At 38.3% G+C, this 21,606-nt stretch overlaps 1 protein-coding gene across 4 annotated transcripts in view; it reads right to left on the bottom strand.

Annotated features, from left to right (window-relative positions):
* The window catches only part of TOGARAM1 (TOG array regulator of axonemal microtubules 1), an 80,779-nt gene extending 59,333 nt beyond the window's left edge, over positions 1 to 21,446 (bottom strand). For all 4 annotated transcript variants that reach the window (XR_003795990.1, XM_029238730.1, XM_029238731.1 and 1 more), the window contains exons 1-3: positions 19,222 to 21,446; positions 4,589 to 4,745; positions 1,058 to 1,192 (exon numbers count right to left, since the gene is read on the bottom strand). Coding sequence is in view for 3 of the 4 variants with exons in the window: in XM_029238730.1 (XP_029094563.1) it covers positions 1,058 to 1,192; positions 4,589 to 4,745; positions 19,222 to 21,267 (2,338 nt within the window). In the remaining variant the exon portion in view is untranslated. The remainder of the gene's footprint in view (positions 1 to 1,057; positions 1,193 to 4,588; positions 4,746 to 19,221) is intronic.
* Between the last annotated feature and the right edge of the window lie 160 nt (positions 21,447 to 21,606).

Raw genomic sequence — 21,606 nt, 5'->3', positions numbered from 1 at the left:
ACCTACTAGTAAGTTAAACCTTGACCTTAGAAAAACATGATATTCCTTTAGTAGCTGCTCTAACAGGTATTCTGAGAGGTTATAAAAACCAGAGCTACTATGAAGATCTGATTAAACACTGAGAGTGGAGGTAGTCTATAAAAGTAATGTAATCATTCAGGGATATCCAAAACAGGAAGAGGCTAAGCAACACAGAGAAGCCTCTCTGTTTCTACTAATCACCAGTCACAAAGGTATCTCATCAAGATTTGGGAAAAAAACCTATATCATTAAGAAAGATAAACTATTTTACTGGGAATAACACCATAAAGAAAAACTTTATGGAGTCATGTGGCCCTTTGGAGTGGGTGGAGGAAAGGATGGCTAAAGTGTAAGTGCTATACTATTAACTAAATCTTCACTAATTTCTAATGAGCATTATTTTTTCATCAACAAATAAAGACAGAAGTACAACCCTATCACTCAAAAAATTTTGGTAAAGGATATACAACAAAATCAAAATATCTCTAGAAAGATTTGATTTGATTCTACTAAATAATAATTGATATAGCTATTAATTAGCATAGAAATTGAAGAAACATCTTCATATCCAAAATTCATATGACTGACGGCCAGCCTCAAACCCTCCCTTTTGTTCTATATCTTATAAATATGTAAGATACCTGAAATGATAGCTAGTCAGGAAGTTATGGTTCCTAACAGGAGACATAACAGATTATTTAAAACTGTTATGGAAAATAACTGTCTTCTGCTAACACAGTAATCCTTAATGGATAATTTTATTTTCAATTACTTGGTATTAAAATACTCATCTCTACCATGAGTTTCTAAGCTCTCTAATTTTAATTAGTCATATATAAATATATATATCAAGATTACTAAATCTAACATTTTAAGATAAGTTATAAAAAATTTGATTAAAAATTTTTTAAAAAATACAACATCCTTTTCTTTTCTGTAAGGAGTATAATTACCCAAAATAACACATAAGGTAGATTTGGAAACCCCACATAATAATTATAAATCATATGTATCCAAATAAAGTTGGAATCTAAACCTTTATCTTGATGACTGTTAGTTGTCCCCAGGTACTGTAAGTCAGAATCCACACTGCCAGTTTTATCACATATCTGTGAAAATCCAAGTTGTCCACGTTTCCCAGAAAGATTTGTCTGATGAGTCCCAGTGGTGCCTTTGGAAGGAAGGAGGAGAAAAACATAAAATCAAAAGTTAACTTTATTTCATGAACACATCTAATTTCACAAATGTTGGTGTCATTTGTGTGGGAATAAATACAGGAGTATATATACACTGAGCCAGGCAGGCAAGAAAGGGATAAAGCTTTTGCTATTGGCAGATCTGATTAGTGACAGGGGTTAAATGACAGAAGACAGACTGGTAAAGTACAGAGAAAAGAAAAATATATTGAAAAATATGTACAAAGGCAGTTTCTTCCTACATGCTCCCTTCTCTCACCATGGAAGGTTTCTCCAGACCTGGCTTTCCTTCTTCCCAGTATTTGTAAGTACATTTACACTCTACCCAAAAAGGTCTACTGCAGGACTCTTCTTTCTTTCCTAACATGTAACACAGCATTTGCACAGCTTCCAAGCTTATCCAGGCGTATTTCCCAGATCCCTTTCCCCTTCCTGTGGCTGGTTAAGGTTATTCCTGGGCAGGGGGATAAGTCTGAAGAAAAGAAGGTGATATTGACCTCTTTGGTATTTAGTTTATTCATCTATAAAATCCTTTGTACGTATTTCTAAAATTCTGATTTTTATAATTCTTCCCCTACGATTTCAAGCCCCTTTACCCTTCATGTACTGGACGTCTTCTAAGTTAATTCTTACCTCCACGCTTCGGTTATACTTTCTCCTGAAATCTTGCCTCACTGGCAATCACAAACACTTCCCTTCTTTAAAATTCAGCTCAAGTCCAACCTCTTTCCTGGAGTTGTTGTAAACCACTTCCATACCTATGATCTTTTCCTTTCTTGAATCCGTATAGTACTTATAATTCATACCATTCAATCTATCATTAAATTACATGTTGTCTCAGTTATTTAAAATCTGTAAAATTAGGTAAGAACTTCCAGATGATACAAAAAAACATGAGTCTTATAAAAATCCCAAGTAATGGTACAAGCATAACGATATATTCTTGCATTTCTTTTTGTCTATTAAATAAACATTCAACTATACAATCATTATAACACTTCATTCTTGTATGAAAATATTATGGAATTTTACTGCATAAAGGTCTATAAATTCTCCTAGGGTAACAATGTTTTCTAAATATTGTGTCTGAACTCATAGCAAACAAATTTCAATAACTGATACCCTTTGGATCTTAAATAAAAAACAAACTCAATCTTCATCTTATACTCCATTTTCCCTTCCTAACTGGTTTCGTTCTGTCAACACATTACCATTTTTCTAATTACCTGGGTACTAAGTCTTGACATTTTTATTCCCCTTCTTTTTTATTTTATTTTTTTTGCGGTACGCGGACCTCTCACTGCTGTGGCCCCTCTCTGCGGAGCACAGGCTCCGGACGCGCAGGCTCAGCGGCCATGGCTCACGGGCCCAGCCACTCCACGGCATGTGGGATCTTCCTGGACCGGGGCACGAACCCGTGTCCGCTGCATCGGCAGGCGGACTCTCAACCACTGCGCCACCAGGGAAGCCCTCCCCTTCTTTATTTTATTTCTTTATTTTCTTTGCGGTACGTGGGCCTCTCACTGTTGTGGCCTCTCCCGTGGCGGAGCACAGCCTCCGGACGCGCAGGCTCAGCGGCCATGGCTCACGGGCCCAGCCACTCCGCGGCGTGTGGGACCGGGGCACGAACCCGTGTCCCCTGCATCGGCAGGTGGACTCTCAACCACTGCACCACCAGGGAAGCCCCGGCCCTTCTTTATTTTTTATATCCAGTCATATTTTCCTGATTATTCGTTTCTATTCAATTTGTAAACAACCTTGTAACCCTAGCTTCTATTTTCCTTAACAGAAAAAATCTCTATTAGCTCCCTATAGCTTATAAGTACAAGCTCAAATTTTTGAATCTAGCACACAAGGGTTCCCCACATCCCAATTTATCTTTGACCATCTAAAATGAATCTTGCCTTTACACAGTTGCCAGAACATCTCAAGCCCATTCCTAATGTGAGCCTTTGCTCTCTTCATACCTCCCCTCTAACATCTTAAATCATATATATCCCAAAAAGATGCAGTTCAAGTACTATCTCCTCTTTAATGCCTTTTCTATCTGATAAGGCCCATGATAGTGACCATGTTCTCTGAACTACATAATATTTACTTTCTGTAACACTTACTTAGGCAATTAAACACCTTTCCAGTTGCTCTGGCCAAAAAACCTTAAAGCACTCTTGACTTCCTTCTCACACTCCTACACACCCCATCAGCAAATCATATCAACTGTACCCTTGACATATATTCAGGATCCAATCACTTTTCACTACATTTACTGCTACACTGGTCGAAGCCTCCATCAACTCTAGCCTGGATTACAACAGACTCCCTCTTTTCTCCCTTGCCTCCTTTAATCTATTTCAAATGTAACATCCAAAACAAGCCTGGAAAACAAGGCAACTGATGTTACTTCTTTCATCAAAAATATTCCTCACTCAGAGTAAAAGCCAAAGTTCATTCGAAAGCCCATTAGGCCTTAAAATAAGAACCCCTATTATCTCTTCAAGTTAATTTTCTACTTCTCTTCCCCTTAACGCATTTCATTCCAGACTTACTAGCTTCTTTGATCTTTTTCAAAAGTGTCCCATACTCTGCACTGTTCCCTCTTCCAGGAATTATTTGCTGTTCTCTCTTGATATCTATGTGGTTTGCTTCAAATATTCCCTCCTGAATATGGCCTTCTTTCATCACTTTATTTAAAGTAGCCCCTCCTCTATATTCCTCTTTTCGAAAGCTTATTTTTTTTTCCATAGCATTTATCACCATCTAACCTACTCTGTTTTGCATTTATTTAATGTTTGCTTTGTCCCAACTAGAATGAAAGACCCATTAGGCAGAAAGTTTTCCCTCTTTTGTTGACTGCTATATCCCTATTACCTAGAAAAGTACCTGCACATATGGGCTTCCCTGGTGGCGCAGTGGTTGAGAATCTGCCTGCCGATGCAGGGGACATGGGTTCGTGCCCTGGTCCGGGAAGATCCCACATGCCGCGGAGCGGCTGGGCCCGTGAGCCATGGCCGCTGAGCCTGCGCATCTGGAGCCTGTGCTCCGCAACGGGAGAGGCCACAACAGTGAGAGGCTCGCATACAGAGAAAAAAAAAAAAAGTACCTGCACATAGGATATACTCAGTAAATATGGGTTGTTGATTAAGCAAATATTGCCTTACATTATTACTTAAAGGATTTCAGTGAGAAACACTCCCAGGGTCTTATGAGACAATTATGTCAAACTGTCCATTCTTATCAGATCTTTAACATATATTTATTGAATCTGAACTGTCTACTAGGATATAAGTTCTATGAGCTCTTAAAAGAACCATGAAGTTTAGAGGAATCTTTAACTTGGTTCAAAATTTCCATTACCTGCAACTTTCACTTACCAGTAGCACATGTAGGAAGAGAATCTGAGTTAAATTCCCAACTCTTCTGAAATAAGTTTCTTGACACTCTTTTTCTGCTAAAACATAAACCATCATTGACTGGCATTCCTTGAGAGGGCTTTAATTTTGGAGATGGAATGAAATCATTGGCTGAAAACTATAAGAACAGAATAATAAATTAGCAAATGTGGGTTAAGTCTACTTGGCAATAAATATGACACAATTTAGACGTAATTATGAAATTCAGATTAAAAGAAAAAAATTAAATTTATCAAATATACAATGATACAAATAAATGTCCATATACAGTATGGTACACTAGCAGTATTTTTTCATGCCATGATAGAAATGCTCATTTTTTTCCTCTTTCTTATACCTCACCCCAAAACTTTTCTGTACCTTACCTTCCTAGAGTACACACCTGGCAGCTAGGAAGGAAAGAAAGCAAATGACAAAAACAGTGAAATGACAACTTGAATACAGAAAAGGACATTTCTGATTCAGCAGCATGGCCAGTCACACTATGCCATCTTTGAGCATTGGACAATAAATGCTAATTGAAAATCACTGAACCTGTAAGCATCCCATTTTACTATTCTTAGTGAGACAAATTTACTATCCATAATTAGCAGCCCAAATGTAAATGTAACCTATGTCACGGTTCCCTTAGGAGATTTCTGTATGATAGGTCTTTCAGTCAAAACCAAGTACATAATACTTTATATACATCTAGTACTGTATAGCTCCCAATTCCTTTTCCACATACCCACTTTGATCCTTAGGGTACAAAAGTGCCAGGATAGAATTTTGAACTTCTACCTAATCATAGTTAAAGAACTAAGTGAAAGCATGATTCAAGTGTTCAGAATTCTTCACCAACGACAGCCTCAATTGCTCTGGATCATTTCACATTGACCATAGCTATAGAACATTTTAAAAATTGAGTGAACACACAAGAAATTATACTTACTGTCCATATATTTATTTGGCGCTTACAGACACAATCAAATCTACACAGGCAGTGAACTATAAGTCTTCTCAGGTATCCTCTACAAACTTTGTCAAGTGTCAAATGGCAATGAAATACAATAAAATTAAAGATACATCTATTTGAAAACCTCTTAGCCACTTGACTATTACAAGATTAAGACTATAAACTACTAAATATACCTCAAGTAACTTCTTATTCCTCATCAAATTTTGTGAAAAACCTGTTAACTCCTTCAAAAATTAATCCCAAAACACCAGTGAGAAATAATGAATGCCTCAGCTGAAAAAGGCCTGACTTTACTTTCTCAAAATCCAATGTTATAATTTCTGTGACTGATTATATTAGAAGGCAGTATGAAAAGGACACAATGGAATAAAAATGAAACAAATTACAGTCAACTTTTGATTAGATACATTAAAAGAAGGTATACTAACCCAGTTAAAATCATGAGTAATCCAGAAATAATTCTCCAGTATGGAATACACTTACATTAGAATTACTCCATAATTAATTTCTGCTTAGAGAACAGAACATGAATATGTATGACAGTGAATACAACAGCTAGTGGTAGTGGTGGTGGGGTGGAGATAATGGGGGCAGTGGTAGCAGTGGAGAATGTGTCTGTGAATCTGTCATTTTCAAGAATCTAGAAGTCAGGAATTACATTTTGCTGTAGAAAAATCTGCAAATATTTGAAAGCAGACTGTAGACACACCAATTATTATTAACATGAGAGGTCTCTTTTGGTCTCTCTTAAAAGCAGTCAAATGATTTTCATCAGGATAAGCTTTGATGGGACTAAACAAAAAAATAAAGGGAAAGGGAAATGAGTTAGCATAGAAGAGAAAAGTACACATATATTTTGAAAATGTTGTGAGCTAAATTTACAAAATATAAAGCAGTCTGTTTAGAGCACTTTATGACTCAGGAAAATGGAACTGAGTTTTAAGTCTTTGAAGTTAATATCTTAAAATTTAATTCACTTAATTCCTTACAGTAAATGAAACTGTTATAAAAGGTAAGTTTCACATTTAATATTAACAATGATTTGAAATTCACATAGTCTTATCTACTATTTTAATCTTGCTGTTTATTATCTCTTAACCTTTACACTTGATTGCTTATATATTTTTCATAAAAACACTTCTTTGACCTAACACATCTTAGTTCAGCTTTTGGCAAGGTATGTTAAGGACATCACAAAAATAGTTGTTGTTTTTTTCTTTCTTTTTTGGCTGTATGTGGGCTTTTAGTTCCCTGACCAGGGAAAGAACCCATGCCCCCTGCATTGGGAACACAGAGTCTTAACCACTAGACTGCCAGGGAAGTTCCATTACAAAAATAGTTTTAATTCTACTTTGGTATAGTTAGTAGCAAATTATCAGGAAAAGACTTTTTAATAGCTAATTCTCTCGGAAACCACCTACACTCCTGCCTTTATTGAGCTTGTACTAAATTTATCTTAACCTCTGGCCTCCAGGCTTGGACCTATTCATATTCTACCAGTTCTTTCTGGTTTTCCCTGGACTCCAACCTTGTCCCTTAATGGTGGCCATTAAAAAAGTTTATTCCAATTACCTTCCAATTACCTCCAAAGTCACCTTCTGAAACATCTTTGTGTGTTTTTTCAAATAATTTTCTATGCAACCTTTAAGAAAACAGAGTTGTGATACCATATATAACAAGTTTTATACCCCAGTTTTGCACTTAACATTATAATGAAGTATTATTATAAACATTATATTTCCCATGTTATTAAAACCTCTCATAAGTGCTACAAACTTTCATTACAAAAAGTAGTAACTACTTATAGTAAAAAAAAAAAAAGATAAAAAGTCAAATCCTTCTTTGGCACCCTTTTCACTAGAATCATGTGGATAAACTCTGTTAACAGTTCTTTCTCAATATATGTACATTTTTCAACAAGCAATTTTAAAAAGAAACAAAAGTAGATCGTATACTACTCTGGCACATAGTTAGTACTCAGCATATTGTAGACATCCTTCCATGTTAATCCATACAAATCTTCTTACTCTTTTTAACTGTTGCCCAGTATTCCACATTATGGTTGGACTCATAGTTCCCAACTGATGGACATTTTCCTTGTCACAACTTTTTACTATTACAATCTTGTAGTGAACATGATTATGCACATATCCTTGTGCATTATATGCTCTACAGAAATATAATAAAGAGAAATATATAGTTCTACAGAAATACTAAAAATGGAATTGCTAGGTCTAAGGACATAAACTATGCTTAAAGGCTGCATAATATTCCATTGACTAGATATGCCATTCTCCTACTATTGAACATTTGGGTTGCTTCCAAATTTTTTTTGTATATTGGTAAGTAAGGAATTTCAATGAGGGAAATGGTACATACCTAGCATACGGTACCAGTGCTGATGGAAGGAGACTAGCAGACCTTAGAAAGATTGTTGCATAGTAAGTATTTTTTAAAAAAAACTAAAATGGTTTCTTTGATATCCTTAGTCTTCCTACATAAGAACAGAATACCCAGACTGAACTCTTTGTAGGTATCAGCTAACCAGTTTACCCACAAAATGTGCAAACAAGACTTAACTATGTCTAGTCTGTAATAATTTTTTTCTCTTTTCTCACTCCTGGTTTTTCCTAGATTTAGCCTATTAGCTGACTCTCTCTCATGTAAGAAAACAAATTGCAAAATAACAAACCAAATGATTCTGACTGCTCTTTGATGTCTATTTCTGGAGGTGTCAGTAATATACTGCCCTTCTGGGTCCTAACTTGAGAATCAAACACATGGCCTCAAAGCGTACCTTTTCTGAGACTTGGACCGTTGAGTCCTCAGTGAACCTTTCCTCACGTAACTCACTGAGCAATAGGGCTCTGGCAGTAGATCTGATTCTTGATAAAGTCTGTTTCTGATTTTGACTGGGCACATGGACAATAGTTTCCACACAGATGGCATCAATGGTGGAAATGGGTTTTGATTTAATGGTCTATCAGGTGATTTCTGCTGGGTAAGCAGTCTGCTTGTCAGGTGGCAGCTGACAGGGAATCTGGAATCTCGTTTCCTTATTGGTATGTTGTTTTTGCTTGTTTTGTAAATGTATGGATATGAGCTCCTGTACTCCAATAACCAGAGTCCTCTTCCTCCATCCAAAATTAAGGTTTTTTTCATGTTTACTTATTATGGGCCCAATACCTGACAATATCTATAAAAATCAAATTCTTACACCAAAAATAAAGAAAACAAAATCCTTAACATTCAACGGTCAGTTTCTTTGACTTTGCTAAATAAATAACTGCAAATTAACATTATTTTAGAATTCTAAAGCTAAAGAAAGGACAGTAAAGAAACTTAATTATAAATTAGAAAAACTTAGAAAAATGGTGGCTTCCAAAAGCCAAACAGCACAATATTTAATAGTTTTCCAAACCTTAAGCAAGTTTAGCCTTTTAAAAACTAAGAAAATTTAATGCCATTATTGTAAAGGATATGGACATTGGAAAAAAAAAAAAAGTCTCACCAAATTCCTGGGAACCACAATTCTCAATCTAATAGTTATCTATTGCTGTGTAATGAGTTATCCCAAAATACAGTAGCTTAAAACAACAAACATAATTGTCTCTCTTCCTATGGATCAGACATTTGGAAGCAACTTATTAACTGGATGGTTTAGATATCTCTGAGGCTGCAATCAAGATGTTGGCTAGGCTGCTGTCAACTGAAGGCCTGACTGAGACTGAAGGATCACTGAAGTTCACTCAGGTGGCTACTGGTAGGAGGCCTCAGTTCCTTGCCATCTGGGCCTCTCCAAACGGCTGCTCACAACATAGCAGCTGAGTTCCTCCAGAGCAAGTGATCAGAGAAAGAGAGCAACCAAGATGGAAGCTAAAATGCCTTTTTATGACCTAGCTTATGAAGTCACACACCACCATTTCTACTTTATTTGTTAGAAGTGAGTCAGTTAGTCCAGACACATTCAGGGAGAGGGGAACTGGACTCCAGTTCTTCAGGTGAAGAATTTCAAAGTATTTGTGGAAATATATTTAGAAACAACACACTCAACAATGATGTTCCTTGATGAACCTACTGAATCTGATTATATTTTTGTTTCTTTAGCTGCTCAATATTCTTAATAGATTGGCACCTGCTTCTACCTTAAATTCTATTGATTTATCATAATTAGATCTTCTAAGTTATGTAGAAAGTAAAAAAATTTTCCATTTTATGAATATGAAATTTTTTGAGCAAATTGGTATATCTTGTTTCGCTCTACACAATATTAATCAATCAGGATAATATCAACTGGAACAAACTCTTGTTCCAATTAGCTTATAAAAATCATTATTACTAGGTTAAGTGCTTATATCACATTAAACTAAGTAAAACCCAAAAAGAGAATTTAAGATTTTTTAAGATTTAAATGTACTGGCTCTTTAAGGAAAAAAATGGTCTTGCCAAAAGTTATACATTCAAGGGAAAACACAGACTAGCTGTGGGTTTAATTAATGACCTTGATTACTAGGTTAAAGAACAAGGGAAAAAAAATGTTCTTAAACTTAAAAGTTTTAATACACTGCATATACTTGTATAGAAAAAATTCACATAAAAATTCTATTTAAGATGGCTCTTTGGACAAATCAGACTCATTTGAAAACAGCTCTTTGTCTTTGCCCAGATTTTATCACCATGTAAAAATAATATTAGGGGGCTTCCCTGGTGGTCCAGTGATTAAGAATCCGTCTTGCAATGTGGGGGATGCCAGCTCGATCCCTGGTCAGGGAACTAAGATCCCACATGCCACAGGGCAACTACTGAGCCCATGCCACTAGAGAGAAGTCCATGCGCCAAAATGAAAGATCCCGTGCACCCCAATGAAAGATCCCACGTCCCGCAACTAAGACCTCATGCAGCCAAAATATAAATAAATAAATAATATCAGTATGATATAATTGTTTGTGCAAACTTGAACTCATCCTCTCAGGAAACGCCTAATTAACTTAAATTTCTTAAATTTCCTCTACTGGTTTCACTGGTTGGATACATTAACATCACTCATTTTCAAAATATAAAATTGTAAAATCATGTGTTCAATTAAATTTTATAATAGATAATATCTTAATTAAAAGGCATCAATTCTTATAATGCCATAAATCTTATAATGCTTAATACATTAGCTTACATTATAATTTCTAGACTCAGTTAACTTTAAGATTTTAGAATAATACAAAACTGGGGAAAAAAACAAAAAACTGGGGCTTCCCTGGTGGCGCAGTGGTTGAGAGTGCACCTGCCGATGCAGGGGACACGGGTTCGTGCCCCGGTCTGGTAAGATCCTGCATGCTGCGGAGCGGCTGGGCCCGTGAGCCATGGCCGCTGAGCCTGCGCGTCCGGAGCCTGTGCTCCGCAAAGGGAGAGGCCACAACAGTGAGAGGCCCGCGTATCACAAAGAAACCCCCAAAAAAACTGAATTAATGAAAAATCTTTAAAACCTAATTTCTAATTAAGATAAAAATGCAAATCACTGATCACAATACTTTAAAAAATTTTTTATTGAAGTATAGTTGATTTACTATGTTATGTTAATTTCTGCTGTATAGCAAAGTGACTCAGTTACACATATATATATTCTTTTCCATTATCATTTACCACAGGATATTAAATATAGTTCCCCATGTTAAATTTACCCTTGTCTGTTATACATTACAGGATAACCATCAAATAAACAGGTTAAAGTATATATAAATGCCTTTGGATGATGACAAATGCATGTTTATTTTTGCCACTTAAATCATTATGAAAAGGATATATATACTCATGGAGAGAATAAAAAGACAGTTCTTGGTTACATGACTTTTAGTTTTTTGTCTGTGAGGAAACAAAAGTTGGTGTCTTTGGGTAAGGTTATATTTAATATATATAGCTGATGCTGCCTTAGGTTAAAAAGTTACAGGGCAATAAAAATATGTATACAAGGAAATGGGTATGTTTCGTCCATTTATCAAGGGAATTGTTATAGCTTTTTTTTTAGATCGTAAAATCAATATAATACATACATTGTCTTATTTAATATGCTTTTTAAGGTTTATTTTTATTTATTATTTTATTTATTTATTTATTTATTTTTGTGGTACACAGACCTCTCACTGTTGTGGCCTCTCCTGTTGCGGAGCACAGGCTCCGGATGCGCAGGCTCAGCGGCCATGGCTCACTCGCCCAGCTGCTCCGCAGCATGTGGGATCTTCCCAGACCGGTGCACGAACGCATGTCCCCTGCATCGGCAGGCGGACTCGCAACCACTGTGCCACCAGGGAAGCCCTAAGGTTTATTTTTAAAAACTTATTTTTAAATTATTTTTAAGTTTTAAAATAGATTGTTTACTCTGAGAATAGATATGCTTTGGGGTTACTCATGATTTTGACAAGCATTAAAAATAAAAGTTTTTTTTGGAATTCCCTGGTGGTCCAGTGGTTAGGACTTGGCGCTTTCACTGCCCTGGCTGGAGGTTCAATTCCTGGTCAGGAAACTAAGATCCTGCAAACCACGCAGTTGGCCAAAAACAAAAATAAATAAATAATTAATTTTAAAAAATTAAAAGTTTTTCAAATACTTCAGATATCTCAATAAAATTTTTAAAAGAAAATTAATGACTATTTATTGGAAACAATCCAACATCTACACTGATATTAAATATGCTTTCAGGATTGTTTATGATTTTGACATGTTTTAAAACTAAGGGTTTTTCTCTTTCAGATATTCCAATCATATATATATATATATTTTTTTTTTTTTGGCTGCATTGGGTCTTCCATTGCTGTGCACGGGCTTTCTCTAGTTGCGGCGAGCAGGGGCTACTCTTCGTTGCAGTGCATGGGCTTCTCATTGTGGTGGCTTCTCTTGCTGCGGAGCACAGGCTCTAGGCACACGGGCTTCAGTAGTTGTGGCACATGGGCTCAGTAGTTGTGGTTCATGGGCTCTAGAGCACAGGTTCAGTAGTTGTGGCTCACGGGCTTAGCTGCTCCACAGCATGTGGGATCTTCCCGGACCAGGGCTTGAACCTGTGTCCCCTGCATTGGCAGGCAGATTCTTAACCACTGTGCCACCAGGGAAGCCCTCCAATCATATTTTTAAAAGAAAATTAAAGACTACTTACTGGAAACGATGTATTATCCAAGGAAAATTTCAATTTTTAGGATTAAGTTCACACCAAATACATTAGTGCAACTTAATAATTTGGGATTTTCTATTACGTTTAAATTTGTCACATTAAGTATTCTAAATCTTTCCCACATTCTTCAAATCCCTGATCCTCTATTTTCCATTCTCAGCTTGCCTCTTAGTGTACCAGAATATGGAAGCCTAATATTAGAGCCCTGCCCTCAAAATGTGCATCACAAATCAGCAGCAGCAGCAACACCTAGAAGCTTACTAGACATGTAGTCTCAGAGCCCCTCCCAAACTGAACCAGAATCTGTATTTTAACAAGATACTGAGGTAATTCATATGCACGTTAAAATTTGATAAGCACTATTCCAGAGCTCATGTCTTCCTTTCGACTTCAAAAAAAATTTTGCTGTCTCAAAATTTTTCTGAATCCTAAGTCATCTTCCTTTTATTTTTCCTCCAGTTCTAGAAGAAAAGACTTCTGCCTCTATTCCAAAGCTAACCTCTCTATATACCTGTGTTCTTGACTCACTCAGTATTTAGGGACATTAATTCCTTGCCTTTCTCTCTCAAATTTGATTCTCAAATATGATTACAGGGATCAAATCATATGTTCCTTGCAAATCTAAAATCTACCACAGTACAAGACAGAGTAGGCAAGTTGAAGTCACTGGTGGCTTCTTTCTCTGCTTCCTTCAAATCGGATGATTCCTATTTAAAAATAAAACAGTAATAACTCATCCCACTACATCCTGCCATACCTTGCTTGGTCTTTTCTTTCACCCTCAAACACTTAGATTCTATTTTCTCACTTAACAGATATCTGTTGATACTGATTGTAGGCACAGCACTATGTTAGTACTGCTATATAAACAAACAAACAAAAACAGTCCCTATCAGCACAGTGCTTTACCATCATGGAGAAGAAAGAAGACATGGCTCACGTGCTAAATACCAACAGAGGAAAAAAATGCTAGGTGGTGCTTTAAAGAGTAACCTATAAGCTCGAACTTGGCTTCACACATAGTGGATGATCAAAAAGATGTTCAGTAAATGCTTACTGCCTGTATTTCCTTATCAATTCATCTCATAAACTTATAAATTTGGTCTGTCTAAAACCACTTTCGTCCATGTCCCAATTACCTTCCAATAACCAAATCTTCTACCTTGAAAAAGCTACAGACCTAGTAACTACATACACATAAAGCACGTATGCTCCTTACTTTTCAGTCTAGGTTACTGTAACTCTTAATACGTTGTAGAGAAATCTGTTAGGAAAAATATAGCTAACACGGCAGCCGGCTAGTGATGCCTGATTACTGGACCCCACTAAACCATTAAAAGTCAAAAAAGCACAGAAAGAGATGCAAAGTTTCTGATAACCAGAATACCACAGGAATCTGGTTATCAGTCTATATGTCAGGGCACAAAAATAATCAACTAAATGGTGGAAATAAAAACAGAATTAAAAAACCTAAATATTCAAAAGTAAGAGAACAGCTAAACAGACTTACATTATATGATCTAATATTAAACAGCCAATAAAAATCCTACTACAAATTATTTATTTTCAAGAAAAAAACATTCATGGTAAAGTTAGTGAAAGGGGGAGACGTTTGTGTATGGTAAAAATAATCTACATTTGTATAAATAAATTGAAATGATACTTGAAGAACAGACAATAAAATATTCACAAGAGGCCTCATTAGTGAGATTGCTGAAAATTTTAAATTTCTTCTTTGTGCCTTTTTATATTCTCCAAATTTTCTATAATAAGCACTATAATTTTTTACAATCAGAAGAATTATTAAGAGGAAATTAAGAAAGATAAAATTATGAGAAAAGTACCTTCAAAACCTATTTTACAAGTAGCAGGCTGAATCTATAAGAACAAATCATGCTTTTTCAGATTTAATTCTCCTCAATCTCTCCTGCATTTAACAGTACTGATGTACTTCATGAAACACTTTCTTTACTTCACTTCTAAAACCTTTGTTCTTTCTTGGTTCTGTTCCAACTCTTAGGCACTCTTTCTCTTTGCCTTGTATGGTTCTATCTCCTACTGCTATTCCTGAAATGGGCCTGTAGGCTAAAATTGAGTCTTAAGCACTCTGCTCTTACTCTAAATGCCCTTCATTGGAGAGCCCCTCCAATCTCACAGTTTCAACAATTACTTCTCAATATGGGACTTCCAAGTTCTACATCTCTAGTTCTTTCCCTGTCTCTTGAATAGTGGTCTTCAACAAACTAAGCTGAGTGTTCTATCTTCCTCTACCTAAAGCTCATTTTCCCCCAAATTAACTTCCACTTTTTTGGGTCTTGCTATTCATGGATTTATTATGCATTTTGTTACCTCATTCAAATTTGAGTTTTCTCTCTTTACCTCCCTCTCCTCTATATTTTAGAGCAGTTTTAGGTTCACAGCAAAATTGAAAGCACAGGGAGTTCCCATATATCCCCTACTCACACCCACACATATAGCAGATACCCACCCTCCACTAGCACCATCCCTACCAGAGTGGTACATTTGTTACAAATGATGAACCTACACTGACACATCATTATCATCTAAAACCCATAGATTTATATTAGGGTTTACTTTTGGTGTTGTACATTCTATGGGTTTGGAGAAATATATCCATGACCAGTATCCATCATTGTAGTATCATACAAAATAATTTCACTGTCCTAAAAATTCTCTGTGCTCTATTCATCTGCTTGAAAATATAGTATTTATTAATTTTTTAAAAATATATGTACTTTAAAAAACTGCACACATAAAAATATTTAAATATTTAATCCATGTCCTCCATTAAGATAATTTCCAATGTAGTTCTTCTACAGACCATTTCTGATCCAGAAAGTACAGTCAGCCCTCCAAATTGGTGGGTTCTACATCCACAGATTCAACCAACAGTGGGTGGGAAATGTTTTTTAAAAAAAAAAATTTCCAGAAAGTTCCAAAAAGCAAAACTTGAATTTTCCATTCCTTGGCAATACATAGCATTTACAACTATTTATATAGCATTTACATTGTATTAGATACTATAAGTAATCTTTAAATGATTTAAAGCATACAGGAGGAGGTTATATACAACTAAAATATGCCATTTTATATAAAGGACTTGAGCATCTGCGGATTTTGGTATGCTTGGGTGTCCTGACACCAATCTCCCTCAGATACTGAAGGACAACTGTATAACTTAATTTCTGGGATAATTTTTAATTTCACCATAACTTCTTTCAAAAGCAATATATATCGGGCTTCCCTGGTGGCGCAGTGGTTAGGAGTCCGCCTGCCGATGCAGGGTACACGGGTTTGTGTCCCGGTCCAGGAAGATCCCACATGCCGCGGAGCGGCTGGGCCCGTGAGCCATGGCCGCTGGGCCTGCGCGTCCGGAGCCGGAGCCTGTGCCTGTGCTCCGCAACGGGAGAGGCCACAACAGTGAGAGGCCCGCGTACCACAAAAAAAAAAAAAAAAAATGCAATATATATCTACACTAGAATTTCAGAAATGTGTTAATTTTCAGATTCTTGGTGCTTTAGCCAGCATTAGAATCTTAATACATTAACTTTTTCTTTTTTTAGGCCACACCACGCAGCTTCTGGGATCTTTTCTTTTTTTTTTAATTTATTTTTGGCTGTGTTGGGTCTTCATTGCTGTGAATGGGCTTTCTCTAGTTGTGGTGAGCAGGGGCTACTCTTTGTTGTGGTGTGCGGGCTACTCACTGTGGTGGCTTCTCTTTTCGTGGACCATGGGCTCTAGGCATGTGGGCTTCAGTAGTTGTGGCATGCAGGCTCAGTAGTTGTGGCTTGTGGGCTCTAGAGTGCAGGCTCAGTAGTTGTGGCGCACAGGCTTAGTTGCTCCGCGGCATGTGGGATCTTCCCCAACCAGGGGAAGTCCTGGTTGAACCCGTGTCCCCTGCATTGGCAGACGGACTCTCAACCACTACACCACCAGGGAAGTCCCAGCTTGTGGGATCTTAGTTCCCCAACCAGGGATTGAACCCGAGCCACGGCAATGAAAGCACCAAGTCCTAACTACTGGACTGCCAGAGAACTCCCTACACTAACATTTTAGATTTGACACATAACAAGCAGTGTTAAAATAAATGCTTACAGAAAATCATTCATTGCCCAGTAGTTATATGAGAAATACATGAGAAAAACCATATGACTAAATTATGTAAATACGGAAAAATTATTTAAAATAAAAATGAAAAATTTTAGAATTAAAAGGAACAAGAGAGAACACAGTTCTCCTCCATCCATTCTAAGAAAGGCACGAACTACTTATTTACAAAAATGATCTCCATACTTGGTCCTTGCCTACATTTCTAGTTTCATCTTCTGTTGCTTCCCACCAAACTCATTGTTTCAGCTGTTTAGAAATTCAGCACTTTTTATTAACTCACTAAGTCCTTTTATAATTCGGTGTCTCTGAACATATATATTTTCAGTCTGAAATTCACCAGGATGCATCCACACTTAGCAAATTCCTATTCATCTTTTATCATACCGTTTCGATTATAATCACCTATAAACCAATTAATTTAAGAAAAGTTTGACCATATGACTGTTGGATAATTCTAAGCATAAAAACAACTGCAAAGAAATCTTGAAGTTTATTTAGTAGGTAGTTAGTTGTTGTATTACTGGTGTAATAATTATATTTTGTGTACTGTAGGATACAGCATATGAATAAATATAACTGATATTGGGGACCAGAGTTATACTGTGGGAGAAGGGAGATACAAATATGGACTAAAGGAAGATGAGTAAGAACCTTGTAGTGCTGGATTTGAATTGGAGGTATCAGTATGAATTTGTTTTTAAAAAATAAAAAAGGTATTGGGACTTCCCTGGTGGTACAGTGGTTAAGAATCCGCCTGCCAATGCAGGGCAGACAGTTTCGATCCCTGGTCCGGAGAGGCCCCACATGCCTTGGAACAACTAAGCCCGTGTGCCACAAATACCGGGCCTGCGCTCTAGAGCCCATGAGCCACAACTACTGAGCCCATGCGCCACAACTACTGAAGCCCGCACGCCCTAGAGCCCGTGCTCCACAAGAGAAGCCACCACAATGAGAAGCCTGCGCACCGCAATAAAGAGTAGCCCCCTCTCGTCGCAACTAGAGAAAGCCCACGCGCAGCAACGAAGACCCAATGCAGCCAAAAAGTAAATAAAATTAAAATAAATAAATAAATAAATAATTAATAGAGGTATTCCCTGGTTCTATCCCTGAAAGGACCAATGCATAATGATAAGCAACAGCAGTGAGCACATCTATACCCAGACTTTGGTTTTAAAATTCCACTCTCCACGAAAAAAAGCAGTTCTTGGGCTCTTGGAAAAAAGGTTGATTCCAGGTCTGGAGCAAGAAAAATACAAGGTAAGGCTGGGCATCATATTATGTTTAAGTTAAAGAAGTGTTCAAAGACTAAAGAGTCATGAGAAAGGACACAGGAGCCAGCCACTGGTCAAATCAATTTTAGCTTCAAAAGGAATACTAATGTATTTAATTATTACACATAAAATAAAAAAGAATGCCAGGTAACAAATACAGAAGGAGCATTAGAATTTTCAGAAGTGTCATCCTTTTTTGTAGTTCCCAATGTAATAAATATACAGGTAAGGATCATTAGTGGATGCTAACAACAGGGGTGGAAGGTCGTTGACATATCCATAATGTCTCAAAGTATCATCCTGCAGATCATGTACTAATTATAAAGAGGAAAGTAAACCTTTGCAATGGAGTGATATGGCTATCACCACCTTAACCAAGTGATAAAACTTAGCATCACCAATAGTGGGACACCTGATATTACATGCCTCATGAGGTGATGTCATGTAAAGTTCATCTCATTATAGATGGTAATGTGGTAAATACAGATGAAGCATATGAATATTCGCTGTGCTATTCTTTTAACCTACAGATTTGAAAATTTCAAAATAAAAACTTGAGGAAAAAAATCTCAGTTCAGATATATCTTACTGGAAGGTTTTTTTTTTACTTTTCCAGTGGAATTATTTTTTCTATTTTCAGTATTCCCACAGGACCCTTTATATTTCTATTTTAGCACTTAACAAATTTGTAACGGCCTGTTTATAGGTCTGACCTTTTCCCTAAACTCTGCAGAACTGGTCTCATCTTCCTTCCCAGAACTTGGCTCTTTATCTGGCACCTACCAGGTATTCAGTGTTTGTTGTATGAATGAGATAACTGATATGCCAAAGTGACAGGCCAAAACTGAAATCCAAGCATTGTCTATATCAAATTGTGCCTCAAATTTAATCCAATCAATCAAGCAGGAAATCTACCTAACCTACCAAACCTGTCTCATTATAATAGATACATCAGCAAATTGACTTAAAAACAAAGCATACAGCCCTCAAGGAGCCTCACCTTTAAGTCATTACAAGCATACTTTCATTTTAAATTCTTTCATTGCTTCAACTCAAGGAAATTAGGGAAGATGCATACCTGTTCTATATCCTTTGAATTGGAGGTCTGGTTTTCTCCCGTGACTCCAGGCTGCTCATTTTCCCATGGTAATTTATTTTTTCCTTTTCCTGCACTTAGTACCCTTCGAGTACAGATAGTTGGACTATAAGATCCATAAATTTGCATGCTATCACTTGTGTGGTCACCACAGTGACAGTGTGCACTCTGAGTTCTGTTACCCGCCAAAAGCCAGTCTGTATCTGCTCCATGTGCCAAATGGCTTGATCTACCCTGGGCAGATGATGGCATGAGTACTGCATACTCCACAAATCCCTGTTCTGTTAACTTTGGGAGGGTTTTCCTAGCCAATCTGGCCTGCACAGCATTCATCACTCCATCTCCATTATCTTGCAGCTCAACAGTATCCACAGCTTTGAAAAGGATGCTGGTTTTACCTGAGCCCATTGATGATGCCAACACAGCAAAGGCTTCAAGAGCTGCTTGGCGTACCCTGCCTTTGCTATCTACGAGAGCTGGAGCAAGATCAAAAGAAAGTTTGGATAAGTCAAAATCCTCACTGGGATAGGTCAGGAGGGAGCAGATGCAAATGTTCACCACTTCCTCTCTCACTCTGGAATGCTTATGTTTGAGATGTTCCAGGAGTAAGCAAAGCACCTGTTGAGGACCTACTTCCTTCATTAGCTTGAGGAAGATTTTCATGTATTCTTGTTTGATCACCAACTTGTTGTCTGTCAGCACTTTGACAGAAGCTGCTATAACTGGTCCCAAGAACTGTTGTACCTGCTCTCCAAGACGAACAACCAGTAAATGCAGGACTTGAAGTGTGCCATGGACCACTTTGAAGTTAGAATCGTCTAACAAATTATACATCAAACTAATGAAACCGACGAGGCTAGAATGAGAGGTGGAACTAGGGTTAAAGCGTCCCATCACCTGTTTTAGCTCCTCAATAGCCTGAGTCCGGTTCTTATAGTCTTCCTGATCTAACAACCTTGAATGCAGCTCCTGAGGAATAATCCCAAATTTAAGGTTGCTGTTGGAAAGAGGCACTGCACTGGGAAGGGGATCTTCAGGAAATCCAGAGGCTTCAAGTTCCAAATAATAAGGAACCTGACTTCCAAACTGGGACTCCAGGCGGCGATTGTAGTGTCTCCTCAGGGCAGAAGGCAGGCGAGAGATATATGACTGAAACCTCTCTTGGCCAAGACGCTCCCCAATTTGTTGAAGGGCAGAGAAGGCTGTCTCAGATTCTTCTTCTATCTCCTGACCGCCAAGCTTTCGGGCTAAGGATATTATCACCTCGGTAAGATCTAGGCGGAGCAACAAATCCTCAGGAGTAAGCAAGATAGGGAACAGTAGTGCCGTGGAAGCTCTAAGCCGGGCATCGGTACTTTCCAGTCCTTGTTGTATAAGCAGTCTCAGCACCTGTCCAGAACTACGTTTCAGACACACGTGTAGGATCTGCAGCGCATCTTTCCGCAGGGCTGGATTCTCTTCTCGTAAGGAGACAACTAGCTGAGGCAGAAGTGCTAGGCTAAAGGCCTCTTCCAACTGGCCTGCCTCCCCCTGACCCCGGAGAACGTCCGAGAGGAGCTGTAAGCAGAGTCGCTTCTCATCACTACCTCCTTCCACAAGCACTCGGCCCACGGCCCGATACAATGCTTCCTTTCGTCGGGGGAAGCCAAGTCTACCGCCACGGCGCGGCAAAGCAGCCTGTAAAGCCTGAAAGGCCTCGGAAGGATCCGGCGCGGTCCGGAGTTGTTGAAGGAGCCGAGTCTCCTCTTCATCTCCCCCTGACAAACCACCTCCAGACCCAGACCAATTACTTGAAATTGCCTCCGCGGGCATCAAGAGGGTCGAGGCCAGAGGCGAAGGTGTCGGGGGGCAGGAACCGTGGTCTCCGGCAGCTCCACGGCAGCAGTAGTTTTTCTCGCCTCTCATGGCGCCCCCACCTCGTCTATCATCAGTCTCTGGGTCGGGAGGACGACTGCGGCTCTGGAGGCGATAGGCACAGAGGGCTGGAAGGGGCGGCAGCGGGAGCAGCGCGAAGGGCGCAGCCGCCATGAAGGGTCGTCAAGTGGCGGAGCCTGTAGGAAACCATCATCTCCGAAGGGCTCGATGGAGCCCAGCGTTCCTATTCTTCTCCAAGCCTCATGCTGCAGAGGAGGAAAAAGAACAGCTTAAGCCCCCAACCCCAGGAGACTGCCTTCGGCAAAATGGCCCCCGTCTGAGCCACATACCCCGCAGCTGCCTCCGGGCGTAACCAGGGGCACCACGTGACCAAACCGATCGCTCCCATGGTGATGTACCCAGCGCGGGCCTCTTGACCCGGAAATCAATCTGCCGTGATGAATGCTGGGTCATGTAGTCCATATCGGAAGATCGGACTAGGCAGAAGGCCCC

The sequence above is a fragment of the Monodon monoceros genome, unplaced genomic scaffold (assembly GCF_005190385.1).
Source record: "Monodon monoceros isolate NGI ecotype Baffin Bay Population unplaced genomic scaffold, NGI_Narwhal_1 Super_Scaffold_21, whole genome shotgun sequence".
NCBI lineage: Eukaryota > Metazoa > Chordata > Mammalia > Artiodactyla > Monodontidae > Monodon > Monodon monoceros.
Note: the sequence above shows the minus strand (reverse complement) of the source record. Positions and strands in the feature narration are given on the sequence as shown.